Source organism: Scylla paramamosain, chromosome 29 (genome assembly GCF_035594125.1).
Source record: "Scylla paramamosain isolate STU-SP2022 chromosome 29, ASM3559412v1, whole genome shotgun sequence".
NCBI classification, from domain to species: domain Eukaryota; kingdom Metazoa; phylum Arthropoda; class Malacostraca; order Decapoda; family Portunidae; genus Scylla; species Scylla paramamosain.
Window position 1 is genome coordinate 18,041,880 of NC_087179.1, and position 15,000 is coordinate 18,056,879.

The 15,000-nt window shown below is 46.9% G+C and overlaps 2 protein-coding genes across 7 annotated transcripts in view; both read left to right on the forward strand.

Annotated features, from left to right (window-relative positions):
- Positions 1–11,183, forward strand: part of LOC135115514 (calcium-transporting ATPase type 2C member 1-like) — a 21,884-nt gene extending 10,701 nt beyond the window's left edge. For all 6 annotated transcript variants that reach the window (XM_064032369.1, XM_064032372.1, XM_064032370.1 and 3 more), the window contains 14 exons: positions 11–298; positions 851–1,207; positions 1,425–1,712; positions 1,906–2,097; positions 2,631–2,778; positions 3,163–3,248; positions 3,552–3,650; positions 3,876–4,032; positions 4,453–4,643; positions 5,088–5,216; positions 5,893–6,059; positions 6,463–6,604; positions 7,197–7,381; positions 7,619–11,183. In XM_064032369.1, coding sequence (XP_063888439.1) covers positions 11–298; positions 851–1,207; positions 1,425–1,712; positions 1,906–2,097; positions 2,631–2,778; positions 3,163–3,248; positions 3,552–3,650; positions 3,876–4,032; positions 4,453–4,643; positions 5,088–5,216; positions 5,893–6,059; positions 6,463–6,604; positions 7,197–7,381; positions 7,619–8,024 — 2,835 coding nt within the window. In that variant the 3' untranslated portion in view covers positions 8,025–11,183. The remainder of the gene's footprint in view (positions 1–10; positions 299–850; positions 1,208–1,424; positions 1,713–1,905; positions 2,098–2,630; positions 2,779–3,162; positions 3,249–3,551; positions 3,651–3,875; positions 4,033–4,452; positions 4,644–5,087; positions 5,217–5,892; positions 6,060–6,462; positions 6,605–7,196; positions 7,382–7,618) is intronic.
- A 2,007-nt stretch (positions 11,184–13,190) lies between these two features.
- LOC135115522 (exostosin-1-like) overlaps positions 13,191–15,000 on the forward strand; it is a 61,374-nt gene continuing 59,564 nt past the window's right edge. Inside the window, exon 1 of the mRNA XM_064032383.1 lies at positions 13,191–14,763. Within this exon, the coding sequence (XP_063888453.1) occupies positions 13,850–14,763 (914 nt within the window). The 5' untranslated portion in view covers positions 13,191–13,849. The remainder of the gene's footprint in view (positions 14,764–15,000) is intronic.

Below are 15,000 nucleotides of genomic sequence, written 5' to 3' on the forward strand. Positions count from 1 at the left end.
CCCCCATCAGGAAGGCATAGGGCTGCTGCCTCCATCCGCCTCGTCCTCAGAAGAGAGCCTGAGCCCGGTGCCTAGCAAAGGTGGGGGGGCAGGAGGAGAAGGAGGAGAGGGGGCAGCTATGTGGGTGAGTGGCCAGGAGGGCGCCCGGCTGGCATGGGAGGAGGTGGCCCGGCTGCTGCTGAGCGACCCCGCCTCCGGGCTGCCGTCCAGGGAGGTGCTGGCGCGGAGACAGGCGGTCGGCTTCAATGAGTTTGAGGAGACCCAGGACGACCCACTCTGGAAGAAGTATTTGGGCCAGGTGTGTTTACAGTGTTCCTTTCTCTGTTCCTCCTCCTGGCATTCCTGTTCTTTTCTCTCTCTGTCTCTTTTGGTATTCCTGTTCTCTTTTATTGCTGGGAATGAAGGATGAGCTGCTCTGGAATGGGTACATGGGCCAGGTGTGTTTACAGTGTTGCTTTCTCTGTCTCTCCTCCTGGTATTCTTGTTCTCCTACTTGTATTGTTGTGAATGTTAACTAAATCTTCACTATCTTCACTCTTTCATCTCTCACTGGTAAACTGGAATTAAAGTGTTCATTAGACATTATCTCCCTGCACACACCCACATACTCACTCACTCATTCTCAAGGAGCTCCTCATTCTTACCCACTCACACACACTCACTCACTCACTCACTCACTCACTCACTCACTCACTCACTCACTCACTCATCACCATTCAAAATCCCCAAAAACCCAGACCAACTTAGCCAGTCTCTCCTCATCCCACAGCTCCTTGCTCAGCCACAGCAGGTCACCCAGTTCAAGTTTGCACACACAGTTCAAGTCACCCATTCTTTCCTCCCCCAACAGTTCAAGGAGCCTCTGATTCTGCTGTTGCTGGCATCGTCTGTGGTGTCGCTATGCATGGGCCAGTTCGACGATGCAGTGGTCATCACCCTGGCCATCGTCATTGTGGCCACTGTTGCCTTCATTCAGGAGCTGCGGACTGATCGGGCGCTGGAGGAACTCAAGAAACAAGTGCCGGCCACCTGCATGTGTCTGAGGGATGGGTGCCTACGGGAGTACCAGGCAAGGGAGCTGGTGCCAGGTGACGTGGTGCACCTCAGCATTGGCGATCGGGTGCCTGCGGATTTGAGGCTGATGGAGGCAATTGACCTGTCCATTGATGAGTCCAGCTTTACCGGGGAGACCGAGCCAGGAGCGAAGGTAAGGGAAGGGTGTTGTCTTTATCTTTCTCTCTCTTTCTTTTTCTCTTGCTCGCTCAGGTCATATGGATTTCTCGTTTAAGTGTGTGTGTGTGTGTGTGTGTGTGTGTGTGTGTGTGTGTGTGTGTGTGTGTGTGTGTGTGTGTGTGCCTGCTAGTGACATACACCCCAGCTTGTCCCTCTTCTACATCCCAGCCTCACCCTTGTCCCTCCCTCAGGTGAGCAGCATCCTAAGCACAGGCGGCTTTGGGGTTTCGGGAAGCCTCAGCAACATCGCATACATGGGCACCTTCGTGAGGACGGGACACGGCCGGGGCATCGTCATCAGCACCGGGGAGAAGTCACAGTTTGGGGAGCTGGTGAAGATGATGCAGGAGGAAGAGGCGCCACGCACTCCGCTGCAGAAGAACATGGATATGCTGGCCAAGAAACTGTCCATCTTTTCTTTCTGCTTCATAGGGGTGGTGTTTGCTCTCGGCCTCTACCAGAGCATCCCCATACAGAAGGTACTGCCTCTTGTTTGTGTTGATTGAGGGTAATTTAGGCATTATAAATACACTGGCATCTTTTCCTTCTATCTATTTTGTTCATGTTATCACTCTCTTCACTGGTAAACAGAAACAATCTCTTTTTCTCTCTTTCTCTCTTGTCCATGTCACCACTAACTGCCCCTTCACTCGGCCTCTCTTCTTCCACCAGATCTTCAACATCGCGGTGAGTCTGGCGGTGGCTGCCATCCCCGAGGGGCTGCCCATTGTGGTGACCATGACGCTGTGCCTGGGCATCCGTCGCATGGCGCAGCGTTCAGCTCTGGTCAAGGGACTGCAAACTGTGGAGACGCTGGGATGTGTCACCACGGTCTGCTCTGACAAGACTGGGACTCTCACCAAGGTACTGTTGCTGTGATGGTGTGGTGGTGTTTGCTAGTGTTTGGTTCTTGGTTCTCTGTCCCGTGGTTCACTTGTGTTGTGCTTGTTTGTTTCCATGTACAGTTCTGAAAAATGTTTATTCTACATTTTGCCTTTTGTTTTCATTCCTTCATCCCTGCAGAGTTACAGGCATAGTGCATCTCTCCACAAAGAATCATATCAAGTTTCTTAAGCTTTTTTTTTTCTTCATCATTTTCCTTTCCCTAGAAGAAGATGAGAGGAAGGAAAATAGATACCTGCCTTGTTACCCTTGTTATCCAGCCTCTTATAATATATTTTTCTTTACTTTTTTCCTCTTTTCCTTCTCTTTACCTTTTCTTCATTTTCCTCCCTCAGAAGAATACAAAAGGGAAAAAACAGTAGATACCTTATTGGAAGAAGTGTTTAATTTTTTCCTTCATCCCATATTTCTTCCCAAAAAGAAGACAAAAAGATAAAATATACACCTTATTAAAAGCCCCACATTGATCTCTCCTCTTGTATTGACCTGCACAGAATGAGATGACGGTGACCAACATTGTAACCTCTGAGGGGGACGAGTGTTGCCTCACGGGAGTTGGGTACTCGGCCGACGGACAGGTGGTGTTTGAGGGCGGGTACTCCGAGCTGGCTAACGAGGCGGTCACCAAACTGCTGGAGACAGGTGAGGTCAAGGAAGGTGATTTAATTAGTGTCTTCATCCCTTCACTGGTAAATTTACGAATGGTGTTTTTTTCCTGTCTTTTTCTCTCTATTCTTGTTCATCTCATTGCTTCCTTCATTCTTTTCTTTCCTCTATTTTGTTCTTTCACTGCTCCCTTCATTCCTCTCACTGGTAAAATTAGGAATATGTTTTCTTTTCTGTCTTTTCTTCCTATCTCTATTTTTGCTCATCTCACAGCTTACTACTCCTTTTATCCCTCTATATACACTAATGTCTTTCTTCTAGTACAAGATTTAACCAGTAAAGATCAGGATCAGGAATGATGACATAGTAGTAATCACTCACTCAATCACTCATTCATTCACTCATACTCATCCGGTACAGGTGCTGTGTGTAACAATGCTCAGATTGTGGGTGGCCAGCTGCTGGGACAACCTACCGACGGGGCCATTCTTGCTGCTGCCATCAAGGTGACCCTCCCACATTACACAGTATTGTTGTGGTTGTTGTTGTCATTGTTAGTGATGTGGATGAGTGTGAACATGAAAGCTGTGTGCCTTGCCTTGGCTGCCCACCTTGTGTTATTAATGCACAACATAAATGAAAAAATTATAACATGTTTTTCTTAATGTTTCCTCTTTCATCTATTTTTCCTCCCCTTGGAAGATAAAGTGAAGAAAAAGAGATAACTTGCCAGAAGCTTTGGTGTATGTATGTATGTATTATCATTGTGGTGGTGGTGGTGGTGGTAATGGTGGTGTTATCTGCCGCAGCACGGGATCTACAACGCAGCTGACAAGTACCAGAGGATGGAGGAGGTTCCCTTCAAGTCAGAGACCAAGACGATGTCAGTGAAGGTGAAGAACAAGAAGGTATGTGCTCACTGCCTCTCCCCTGCAGGCAGATAGGGAGTCACTCAGGCTGCAGGTATAGATAGGCAGGGAGTTGCTTGGGTTACATGGATGGGTAAGCCAAAGCAATATCTGCATGATGCTTCCAACACACACACACACACACACACACACACACACACACACACACACACACACACACACACACACACACACACACTCTTATATGTTGCTCTCTCCACTCAGACAGGTGAGGTGGAGTGGCTGGTGAAGGGTGCGGTGGAGGTGGTGCTGCGTTCCTGCACTCACTACCAGCAGAACATGAGTGTGCTGCCTCTCTCCCAGGAGCGACACAGACACATTCTCTCCATTGCGCTGGAACACTCCCGCCGCGGCCTCCGAGGTCAGTTATTTAATTGTTTTATCTTTTTATTTATTTATTTGTGTATTTATTCATTTATTTATTTTATTTTTACTCTTTTTATGAATTGGGTGTAGTATGGTTGGCCACAAAACTGTTTCTTTCCACCAGGGGCTGACGGGACTAAGAGTGTGAATGACATGTGTACAAGTGTGTGGTGCCACTTATTCCCTTCTAACACAACAGCAACACACACCTTAACTCAGCCCAGTGTATTGAGTCTTGGCAGTGTGAGAATAACTAGTTAACCAAATCACCGCAATATTTAGGACCAGATCCATAACAAAACACTCCCTTTGTCGGTAAGCTAAAGAAATCTAGTGCGGTTTTGTCAGTTAGCTAACAAACGAAAAATGGTGACTGTGGAACCGACTTTTAAGCCCTTCCCTGCCACCACCCCAGTGCTCTCCATCGCCCGCGGCCCAAGTCTGTCCGAACTGAGCTACATGGGGCTGGTGGGCATCATGGACCCACCGAGGGAGGGAGCACGGCCCTCTGTCACCACCCTGCAGTCCACTGGTGTCAAGGTGAAGATGATGACGGGTGATGCGCAGGAGACAGCGTGTGCCATCGCCCAGGCTGTGGGATTGCAGGTGTGTGGTGAGGCTGTGTAGGGTAAGGCAGGGTTTGGAAGGGTATATACAAGGTAATTCAAGGGTTGTGGAGGTGAGGAGGCTGTGTAGGGCAAGGCAGGGTTGGGTGGGTATATGCAGAGTAATTGAAGGGATGTGGAGTGTATAGGCTTGTAGAGGGAAGAAGAGAGGGCTGTGAGAGATGTGGAAGAGGAAGGATTGTTTGAGGAGGTGAGAAAAGAGAGATGTAGAGATGTAGAAGAAGGAGGAAGGACTGTAGAGAGAGGAGAGGAGTTGGTAAGCTTGGAGATAAAAGATAATGGTAATAATAATGTGGAAAGAAGAAGAATTAGAGAAATGAGGAGAGAAGAGAACTGTAGAAGTGTTGATAATAATGAAGCAAGGGTAGTGAGTCAGTAATGGAAGGATTAACAAGACTGGTGGTGTTGGTGGTGTTGTTGACAGCTGCGGCCTGGTACAGTGTTCTCCGGGGACCAGCTGGATGCCATTGATGACCGCCTGCTGGTGCGTCTTGTTCAGGACGCCTCAGTCTTCTACAGGGTCTCTCCTCGCCACAAACTGCGCATTGTCAAGGTACCTGTGTGTTTTAGTTCAACCCTTTCACTGTTATTTATTTATTTATTTATTTATTTATTTTATTATTTATTTATTTATTTATTTATTTATTTATTTTCATTTATTTTTTATTTTTTCCGAATTTCTAACCACTGAGATGTTGGAGAGGGTGGTGGTGGTTAGTCTGTAACAATCTCTCTCTCTCTCTCTCTCTCTCTCTCTCTCTCTCTCTCTCTCTCTCTCTCTCTCTCTCTCTCTCTCTCTCTCTCTCTCTCTCTCTCTCTCTCTCTCTCTCTCTCTCTCTCTCTCTCTCTCTCTCTAACTTCAAAACTTACCTTTACAACACTTGCACGAGTTACTTCCACCAGAAAACTGAGATCCTACTACTACTACTACTACTTCTACTACTACTTCTTCTTCTTCTACTACTTATATAATTTCCAATCCTCCTGTAGTAGTAATAATAGTAGTAGCAGTAGTAGTAATAGTAATGATATCAATAGTATTTTTCACAACATAGTTTATGACTAAAATTTGTTACCTTTAATTGATGTGGCCCAGTAAGAATGGGGAAAAGATTTAATTAGGTACCTGGGTGAGAGAGAGAGAGAGAGAGAGAGAGAGAGAGAGAGAGAGAGAGAGAACCCAGATAACCAGCTTTATGCCTCTCCCTTCTTGTCTTGTCCCTCCCCAGGCACTGCAGGAGGCCGGGGAGATCGTGGGCATGACTGGCGATGGCGTGAATGATGTAGTGGCACTGAAGCGGGCAAACATTGGCATTGCGATGGGCCGTATGGGGTCTGCCGTGAGCAAGGAAGCTGCCGATATGATTCTCAATGACGACAACTTTACCACCATCCTGTGAGTATTTGTGAGGTGGTGCAGGATTGTGAGTGGCTGTTTGGAAGGTTGTAAGTGTGCTTTTCTGTTACATGGTGTCATTGTTATCTTGAGACCAATGGGAAGGTTGGAAATCACTCTGTTTGTTTTGTCTGTATCAAGTGCGAGGTGTCTTTCTCTGGTGATTTTGTGATGAATGGGAAGATTATAAGTCTGTTTGTCTGTCTGTCTGTCTGTCTGTCTGTCTGTCTGGTGTCTTTCTCATAATTTATTTTGAGATTAATGTGAAGTTTGTTTTGTCTGTCTTTTGAACTAGATTAATGTAACTCTGTCTCTCTTGAATAGCTAACTTTAAGACTTAAGTAGTTCAAAGTGTGCGTATCTCTCTCCTTGTCTCACGGTCTTGCTCCCGCTGTGTCTGCAGGTCAGCAATAGAGGAAGGCAAGTGCATCTTTCACAACATCAGTAATTTTGTGCAGTTCCAAGTGAGCACAAGTCTTGTTGCTCTCAGCCTCATTGCCCTGTCCACCTTGTTTGGCCTGCCCAGCCCCCTCAACCCTATGCAGGTAAGCCCCCACTTCCTCAGCCCCTTAGCTCTACCCCTGTGTCTTCTTACTCTTCTAAACCCTTAAGTCTCTCAGCCCTTCACCCTTCTGTTGTCATACTCTCTTCTAACTCCCTCAGTCCCTCAGCCCCACAGCTCCACCCTTTTATGCTATACTCTTCCAAGCCATTCAGCCCTTCAGCCCCTCAGCTCCACCCTCCTGTCTTCATACTTTCTTCTAAGCCCTTCTGTCCCTCACCCCTCAGCCCAACCCCTCTGTCTTCCATATTTGCTTCCTTTCTTCTTTCTTTTAATCTTTTCATCTTTAACCTTTATTTTTTTCCTTAGTCTTTCATATCACATCACTATTATCTCTTCCCATCCTACTAGTACATGTGCACATCCTTACTCATGCCCTCACAGTTGCACATCAGATCCCATCACATCCCTACTTACACAATCCTCACTGTCACATCCACAGTTGCACATCACATACACACATATTCCCTTTGCACATTAGATAAACATCCCTACTTATGCACATTCTCACCCACACACCTTCACTCACACACCATCACTCCTTCATCCTCACCCACACACCCTCACTCACCCAGATCCTGCTCATCAATGTGATAATGGACGGGCCGCCAGCTCTCACTCTGGGCATGGAGCCAATTGATGAAGACGTGAAGGTGCAGCCACCGCGGGACACCACCAAGGACCTCATCACCAAGAAGCTGGTGCGCAATTGTGTCATCTCTGCCGCCGTCATCATCTGTGGTACGCTGTGGGTCTTCAGGTGAGTCTGTGCAGCATGTTCTCATCTGAAACACTTCTGGCTGCACCTCCACTACTTTCAAAAGGCTCTAGTTGAAGTGAAATGGGTTTTCAAGTATGTTTTTGTGGTTCTAGTTGAGTGGAGAAATAAATAGATCCCTGGTTACACCATTGTGCCCCATCAGTACACATAGCTGCTCCTCCAGTTGAAGCAGTCTATAACCAGCACTGCCAGGGCCTAACCAGATATTTTCCCAAGGTCCGAGATGAGCGACGGGCGCGTGACGGCTCGTGACACCACCATGACCTTCGCCTGCTTCGTGATGTACGACATGTTCAACGCCATGTCGTGCCGCTCGGATACCAAGTCTGTGCTGGAGATCGGCCTCACCTCGAACTGGTACCTCTTCGTGGCCCTCACCGCCACCGTGGGCTGCCTGCTAGGCGTGGTGTACCTCCCCTTCCTGCAGTGGGTCTTCCAGACAGAGGGGATCCACCTGTCAGACTGGTTGTACCTGGTCTGCCTCACCTCCACGGTCCTCCTTGTGTCCGAGCTGAGGAAGTTCCTAGACCGCTGGGCTGAGAGAGGCTGGCCGCAGGGAGTGTCTGTGCGGAATTTGTGGCCGGCTAAGAAGAGCAAGGCAGGCTGGATGGATGCTGTGTGAGTGGCTGTGTGTCTCTCTGCGTGTCTGTGTTTTTATTAGTTTTTGTCGCCATTACTTACTTAATTTCCATCCACAGAAAGGAGATAAATCATTCAGGTGCCGTCTTAACTGAATACGTGTGTGTACATATTTGTTTCCTTCTCTTGGTTAGTTACTCGTTCAGTAGCAGTTTTAGTGTGTGTGTGTGTGTGTGTGTGTGTGTGTGTGTGTGTGCATGGAAAGAGACAAGTGTAACAGAAAAGTGACGTGTTCAAGGAAGGTTTTGTAAAGTTTTAACAGTGTTTGTATTTGTATGTGCTTGTCTCTGTTTTACATTAATTTATTTAAGAGCTATTTATTTTTATGTACTATCTCAGTTTATCTCATTGGTTGGTTTTAAGAGTGCAGGCGGAGCAGGCAAGGTTGTGTGTGCCCCGCAATGGTGGTCTTTGTGCAGGTTTTATACACGAGTGCAATATTGTCATGACGCACCTTCATATCATTTTAGATGTAGGTATTTTGTAAGGCGGCTGGGTGAGAGAGAGTGGGTGAGGGAGGCACACACCTGTCACCCCGCATCTGTCACCCCCACACCCCACCACCTGCACTCCCCTCACCCCCCACCCCCCAAATCTCACTTTACATTGCACTTGTCTGTCACTTAACTTAAATATGTACTATCTTTCACCCGACACACACGGCCACACCCACGCTGACCTAAAGGAAACCTAACAAGTGTAGTAGATTTACCTAATGTTGATATCACCTAACCACTCGCCCACACAGTACTGGCTTTTGTCCCAACTCACTCGATTGTGCTCCGACTTAACCCAAGTTTTAAAAGGTCCTGTACCCTTACTCACACACACAGGTTTTTCATATTATGTAGATGGCAGAGTTGGCAGTCTCTCACAATCATATAAGGACAGGATATTTGTACTTTCTTGTGTGTGGTTGCCTTTCTCATCTCGTCAAGTTTGGGGAAAATTCATGCAAACACTTTCTTGTAATTTCTCGGATTTATGCCACTCATTTCATTCAAAAGTCCCTGTGTGGTTGTGATTGATGGCTGCCAACGTTCTTGTCTGCACTTTGTGAACGTTCACCACGCCTTGTGACTGAGTGACTGAGTGAGTGAGTGAGTGAGTGAGTGAGTGAGTGAGTGGCCTGGACCATTCACAGCTTGGGGCACTGTTGTGAAGTGTCCATCACCACTCATAAGCTTGACCAGTAGTCTCTCTTTGTGTGTACGTGTGCATGTGTTTGTCTGCAGCTAAACAATTTTATTCACTGTAATTTTCAGGCCAGCAAAATTCAACCTTGGTAATGGTAATGATTCTGAACGATGTGAAATTATGGTGTGAGTGATGAAAGTGGGCCAGATCCTCCCCTCCTGTGTTGACTTGCCACCTCCCCCAAGCTGTCAGGTGCAGGCAACTAGTGTGGCAGTAAAGCATAATAGTACACTCTTTAAGCTCCACTTCCCCAGTATTTCTCATTCCTCACCAACACAACTACTGCAAGGGAACAATAATACACTTTTTATCTGGGTGTAGGTGGAGCTTTGCATAGAATTGTATCTTCTTATGGCACTGCTAAAGGTGTCTCTATCTATCTATCTGTCTGTCTATCTATCTATCTATCTATCTATCTATCTATCTATCTATCTATCTATCTATCTCTCCATCTTTATACTTGGCCAGCAATCCCACATGGGGCACACCAGGCAAAGTAACTCATTCACGCAGACACACACGCACACACATACATCACTCAGACTCTTAGCCCCATGTTACATTGTACCGAGGATACAAACACCTCAGAAATTCCAATACTCAAGATTTCAGGTAACATAAGTTTAGTAAATTAAGCAAAACAGGTGATGAAAAGGACATTGCATCTGATTCAGCACTCGTGATACATTAGTAGGTAGCTGAGAGGGAATGGTGAGTCAGGTGGGCCAGGAGGTAGATAAGAGGAATGCTTGGGAGGGGAGTGTGTGTTGTCAATCCAGGGAGTGTTGAGTTAAGGCAGGAGGGGGGATGTTACATACTGTGTTACTTATAATTCCTGTACCCATTACCAAGAAACACTGTGTTAGTATAATGCATGCTGCTGATGATATTGGCAGTGTGTTTATTTAAGTTACTGTTGTCTTAGTATGTCTTATTGTGTCTTACTCCACCCATCCTGTTTAAATTCACAAGTGTATATTTAATTTGAAATATGAGGTTGTGAGTCAGAAGAAATGGGAGTATAATATGCATGTTAAGGAGAATATGCAAAGTGTCATGAGGAAATTCAACACTGTATTATTCTACAAAAGACGTAATATGTTTAAGAGGAGCCGTGACAGGGTGGTTAACGAAGCTTTCTATGGAACGTTAGGTTAGGAAGTTTATGGCGTGGGAGGGAAGGAAGCGAGATTGAGAATGCCAGTAGTGAGGAAAGAAGAAGGTCACTTGCAAGGAAAAGATAAAAAAAAAAGTGCTATTGAGAAAGCTGTAACCTGGTATGGGCCTCAGTGATGAAAATGCAAAACTGTGTGTGTGTGTGTGTGTGTGTGTGTGTCAGTTTTTTTTTTTTTTTTTTTTTTTTTTCACTTGAGGATCAACATTTTCTGTGCTGTCAAAATAGTTGAATATTTTTCAGTTTCTTTCATGCATTTATTATACCAGGATAAAGTTTTCCTAATAGTACATAAAAGGAGATGGTATGAACAAAAGCAGAGAGAGAGAGAGAGAGAGAGAGATGCTGCAGCCATCCCCTTCAGAGGCGTGTCCTAGAAGTGGGTGACTTGGCAGCATTGGAGGGAAACAGGCTGAACGAAGCAGGAAGCTACCTAGTGCACAGATTGTTTACTGCATTGTGGATAAAATAAAAAAGGGCAAAAAGAAGAGATTGACATGAGTGGGATGCAGTGTGAAGGTACTTTTGTGATTGTGTTGAGTTGTGTTGTGTTTTGGTTGTATTGTGTGACAGACATATTGTTGAGGAAAGCATTACCGTGCCATTATTATTTTTATTATCATTATTATCATTATTATTATTATTATTATTATTATTGTTCTGACATATTCTATATACACTGTTTTATATATTCTTGATGTCAGACCATTCCCTGTAGAAGGAAAATTTACATGTAATACATATTATGTATAGTAAATGCTGAGAAAACTACTGTGGGTGTTTTGTTCCTTGCCATGAAAGGTGCAGATGCCTTGACAACCTCCCTGATGCGGTACCAGGTAGATTTCATGAACCCGGCTCTTCTGATAGTGTATGCAGGTCTGTGCGTGTGCATTATAAACATTCTGCATGCATTTTTATCTTTTTTTTATGCAAGATGAGCACCAACCAAGGAGAGGATTATGTAAAGTTGGAGAAGCGTCTTGAGATCCCCCTCTTGGAAGACCAAGTCATAGGAATGGGGAAATAGAGAAGCAGGCAAATGTTTAATGTCGCACTGAACTGACTAAAGACACGTATACTGCATGACCACGAGTTTCGGCACCATGTAGAGAGAGGCAAAGTCGATCACTTCAACATTAAAATATATCTCATGCCTTTTCTCTGCCTTCTCTTCTCCCTCTCCCTCTTCCGCGTGAGTGACGAGTATAGCAAGGTTCTGAGAGAGTGAGGGTTGCTTGTAAATGTGAGGCTGTCGTGGGCGTGGAAAATTCGAAGGTAACTATCTTAGTGCAAGGAGAGAGAAGAGCAAATGTGTTGATACCTTCTTGTTTTTGTATTGCATTTGATAGGATCTGATTGCTACTCATAAATTTCCTAGTCTCTCTCTCTCTCTCTCTCTCTCTCTCTCTCTCTCTCTCTCTCTCTCTCTCTCTCTCTGTGTGTGTGTGTGTGTGTGTGTATGTGTGTGTGATTATGTATATATTTTTTAGTTCATAGATTGAGTAAATACAGAAAAGTGAATATTTATCTCGTTACAAGAGAGAGAGAGAGAGAGAGAGCATGGCACCACGTCACACCGGAAGTCGGCATCCTTTCTTCACTATCTTAACGCAATAATTAAGGGAGGCTGGGAGAGGAGAGAGCGGGGGGAGGAGAGAATCGAGAGATGTAGTACATGGGGGGGGGGGAGGATGGACAAAGCTGGACAGACACTTTTTTATCTTCTTCTTCTTCTCATTATTATTATTATTATTATTATTATTATTATTATTATTATTATTATTATTATTATCATTATTATTATTATTATTATTATTATTATTATTATTATTATTTTTATTACTACTACTACTACTACTACTACTATCACTTCTACTTCTATTGAGTATGCATATTAACCTTTCTCGTTCCTATACCCGATGGCTAAGTAATAGGGAATCTTAATGCATCAAGTTAAAGATCACAGTACTACACTAAATTAGTAAATGAGGAGAGGTGAAATATGATTATATAATTTACTTGCTATGAGGGAACTGCCGCGCCAGTTTAATTTACGTGCGGTGACGTGAGTGACATGCGTGAGGTGACAGCATTAGTTTTCATTGCAACACGTATTGACGCATAGTGGAGCATCATTCAACGCACACAGGAGCAAAGTGAGGCGTGAGGCGTGGGCGGGGAGCAAGAGGCGCGAGGGATGGCGGTCATGACGTGAGCGAGGTCAGAGGTGAGGCAAACACAGACCTTCCTTATGTCTGTGTGGCTTGCTGTGTTGTGGTCCTTGTTGTGTTTCTATTCGACCACTATTACTATTACTACTACTGCTGCTGCTGTTAATACTTGTTACTTGTGTCTCCTTCATCTGGTAGTCCCACTTATCCCAAGCTCTGTGCAGGATCCAGTTGTTTTTGCATGATTATCCATCAAGTGAAGACTCGCACTGCATATGCCTTAGTAATAGCTGAGTCCTCCAAATCAAAACATTCTCAGAATAAATACTGATAATATTGCTGCTGTTGCTGCTACTGCTACCACTGCTTCTACTACTACTACTACTACTACTACTACTACTACTACTACTACTACTACTACTACTACTATTACTACTATTACTACTACTACTACTACTACTACTACTACTACTACTACTACTTCTACTACTACTACTACTACTTCTGCCCCAGCGTGCGGCGCGATGACAAGGGTAGTAGTTCAAAGTCCGCGGGGTGGAGAGAATGGCACACTCGGGGCGGGGCGAGATGGCGCCGCCGCCGCGCCTCAGCAAGGCAGTGAGGTGTTTACCACCGCGGGGAGGAGGATGGCTGCCACCTGCGCTCGTGCCACTCTCTACTGAAGCCCTGTCACCGCCTCCCCGTGGGCCGCGCCTCGTCGGTGGCCGGCGCCCCTGTGTGTGTGGTGGTGGAGTGGTGGCAGTGCCGTGGTTGCCGTGTGTTGTGCTGGGCAGGGGGGGAGGGGCAGTGTGCAGTGCCCAGCCTCAGTGTGAGTGCAGCCAAACATGAGTCGGTGCGCCAGGGTCGGGTCAGCTGTGTCTTGGGCCGAGCCTGTCTGCGTGGTGTGCGGGCTTGGGCACGCTGTCTCCGCGGCCACCAGGGTGTGGGCAGCTGGAAAATCAATATCCCACCAGTGCAGTGCCGTGCCGGGCAGTGTAAGGGAATGCCTGCAGCAGTGACCATATTCACCCGCCCCCCTGCTACTTTCCTCCTCTCCCTTCCCTTGCCCGCCCTCTTCCCCTCCTCCTCCTCTTCCTCCTCGCTCTTCTCTTCCACCTCCACCTCCTGCAGCAGCAGTGTGAAGGGGCATGCGAGGAGGCGTCCCACGGACCGTGCTGCTGCTGCTGCTGCTGCTGGTGCTGCTGCTGCTATCTTGAGGTGACTGGCTGCCGCCACAGGTAGTGAGTGCCACAGACAGTCAAGATGCAAGCCAAAAAACGATATTTGCTCTTATTCAGCTGTTGTGCGTTCCTCTTCTTTGGTTACTTTGGCTACCACCACTTCAAGGCTCACCGGCAGAGCAAGTGGCACCACCACCTCTCCAGCTATTCAGAGGACTCTGACCTGCTGCAGGATGAAGACATTTCCCCCAGCCCTCGCTTCCACCGGCTCAGTGATAGTGGAGGTGGTGGTGGTGGTGGTGGTGGCAGTGGTGGTGACACGCGGGACTGTCGCATGGAGACCTGCTTTGACTTCAGCCAGTGTGACAGAGGGTTCAGGGTGTACGTGTACCCCATAGACGACAACGTTCCGCCCAGTGCCAGTTATGCCAAGGTGCTAAATGCCATCCGTGAGTCTGGCTACTACACGTCCGACCCCAGCCAGGCGTGTGTGTTCGTGCTGAGCCTGGACACCCTGGACCGGGACACACTGAGCAAGGAGTACGTACGCAACATGCAGTACAGGGTGCAGCGGCTGGCCCTCTGGAACAACGGCCAGAACCACATCATATTCAACCTGTACTCGGGCACCTTCCCGGACTACCTGGAGGACCTGGGCTTTGACCTGGGCAAGGCAATCCTCGCCAAGTCCAGCATTTCCATCGAGAACTTCCGGCAGGGGTTCGACATCTCTCTGCCGCTGTTCCACAAAAGCCACCTGGAGAAGGGGGGTGAGGAGGGCTTCCTGGAGTCCAACAAGTTTCCCGGGAACAAGAAGTACCTGCTGTCATTCAAGGGAAAGCGTTATGTGTACGGCATTGGCAGCGAGACGCGGAACAGCCTCTACCACCTGCACAATGAGAGGGACATCGTGCTGCTCACCACCTGCAAGCACGGGGACAGCTGGAAGGGGTACAAGGATGAGCGCTGCGACCACGACAACGCAGAGTATGACAGGTAGGCAGGCTGCTCACTAACACTCTTCTTTACTGTTTTAACCAGCTGTCATGAAGTCATTGCTGTCTTGTCATGGCTGGTCCTGTGACAGCTATATTTGCTCACCTGGTATGCTGACCTGGCTGCTGCCTTCACTGCCTGAGTCCTGCAGGGGGAGGGTCAGGGGCAAGAGGTGTGGAGGCAGCAGACTTTCAACATAACAGGCCCCAGGGATGCACCATAGTTCCCTACAAAATA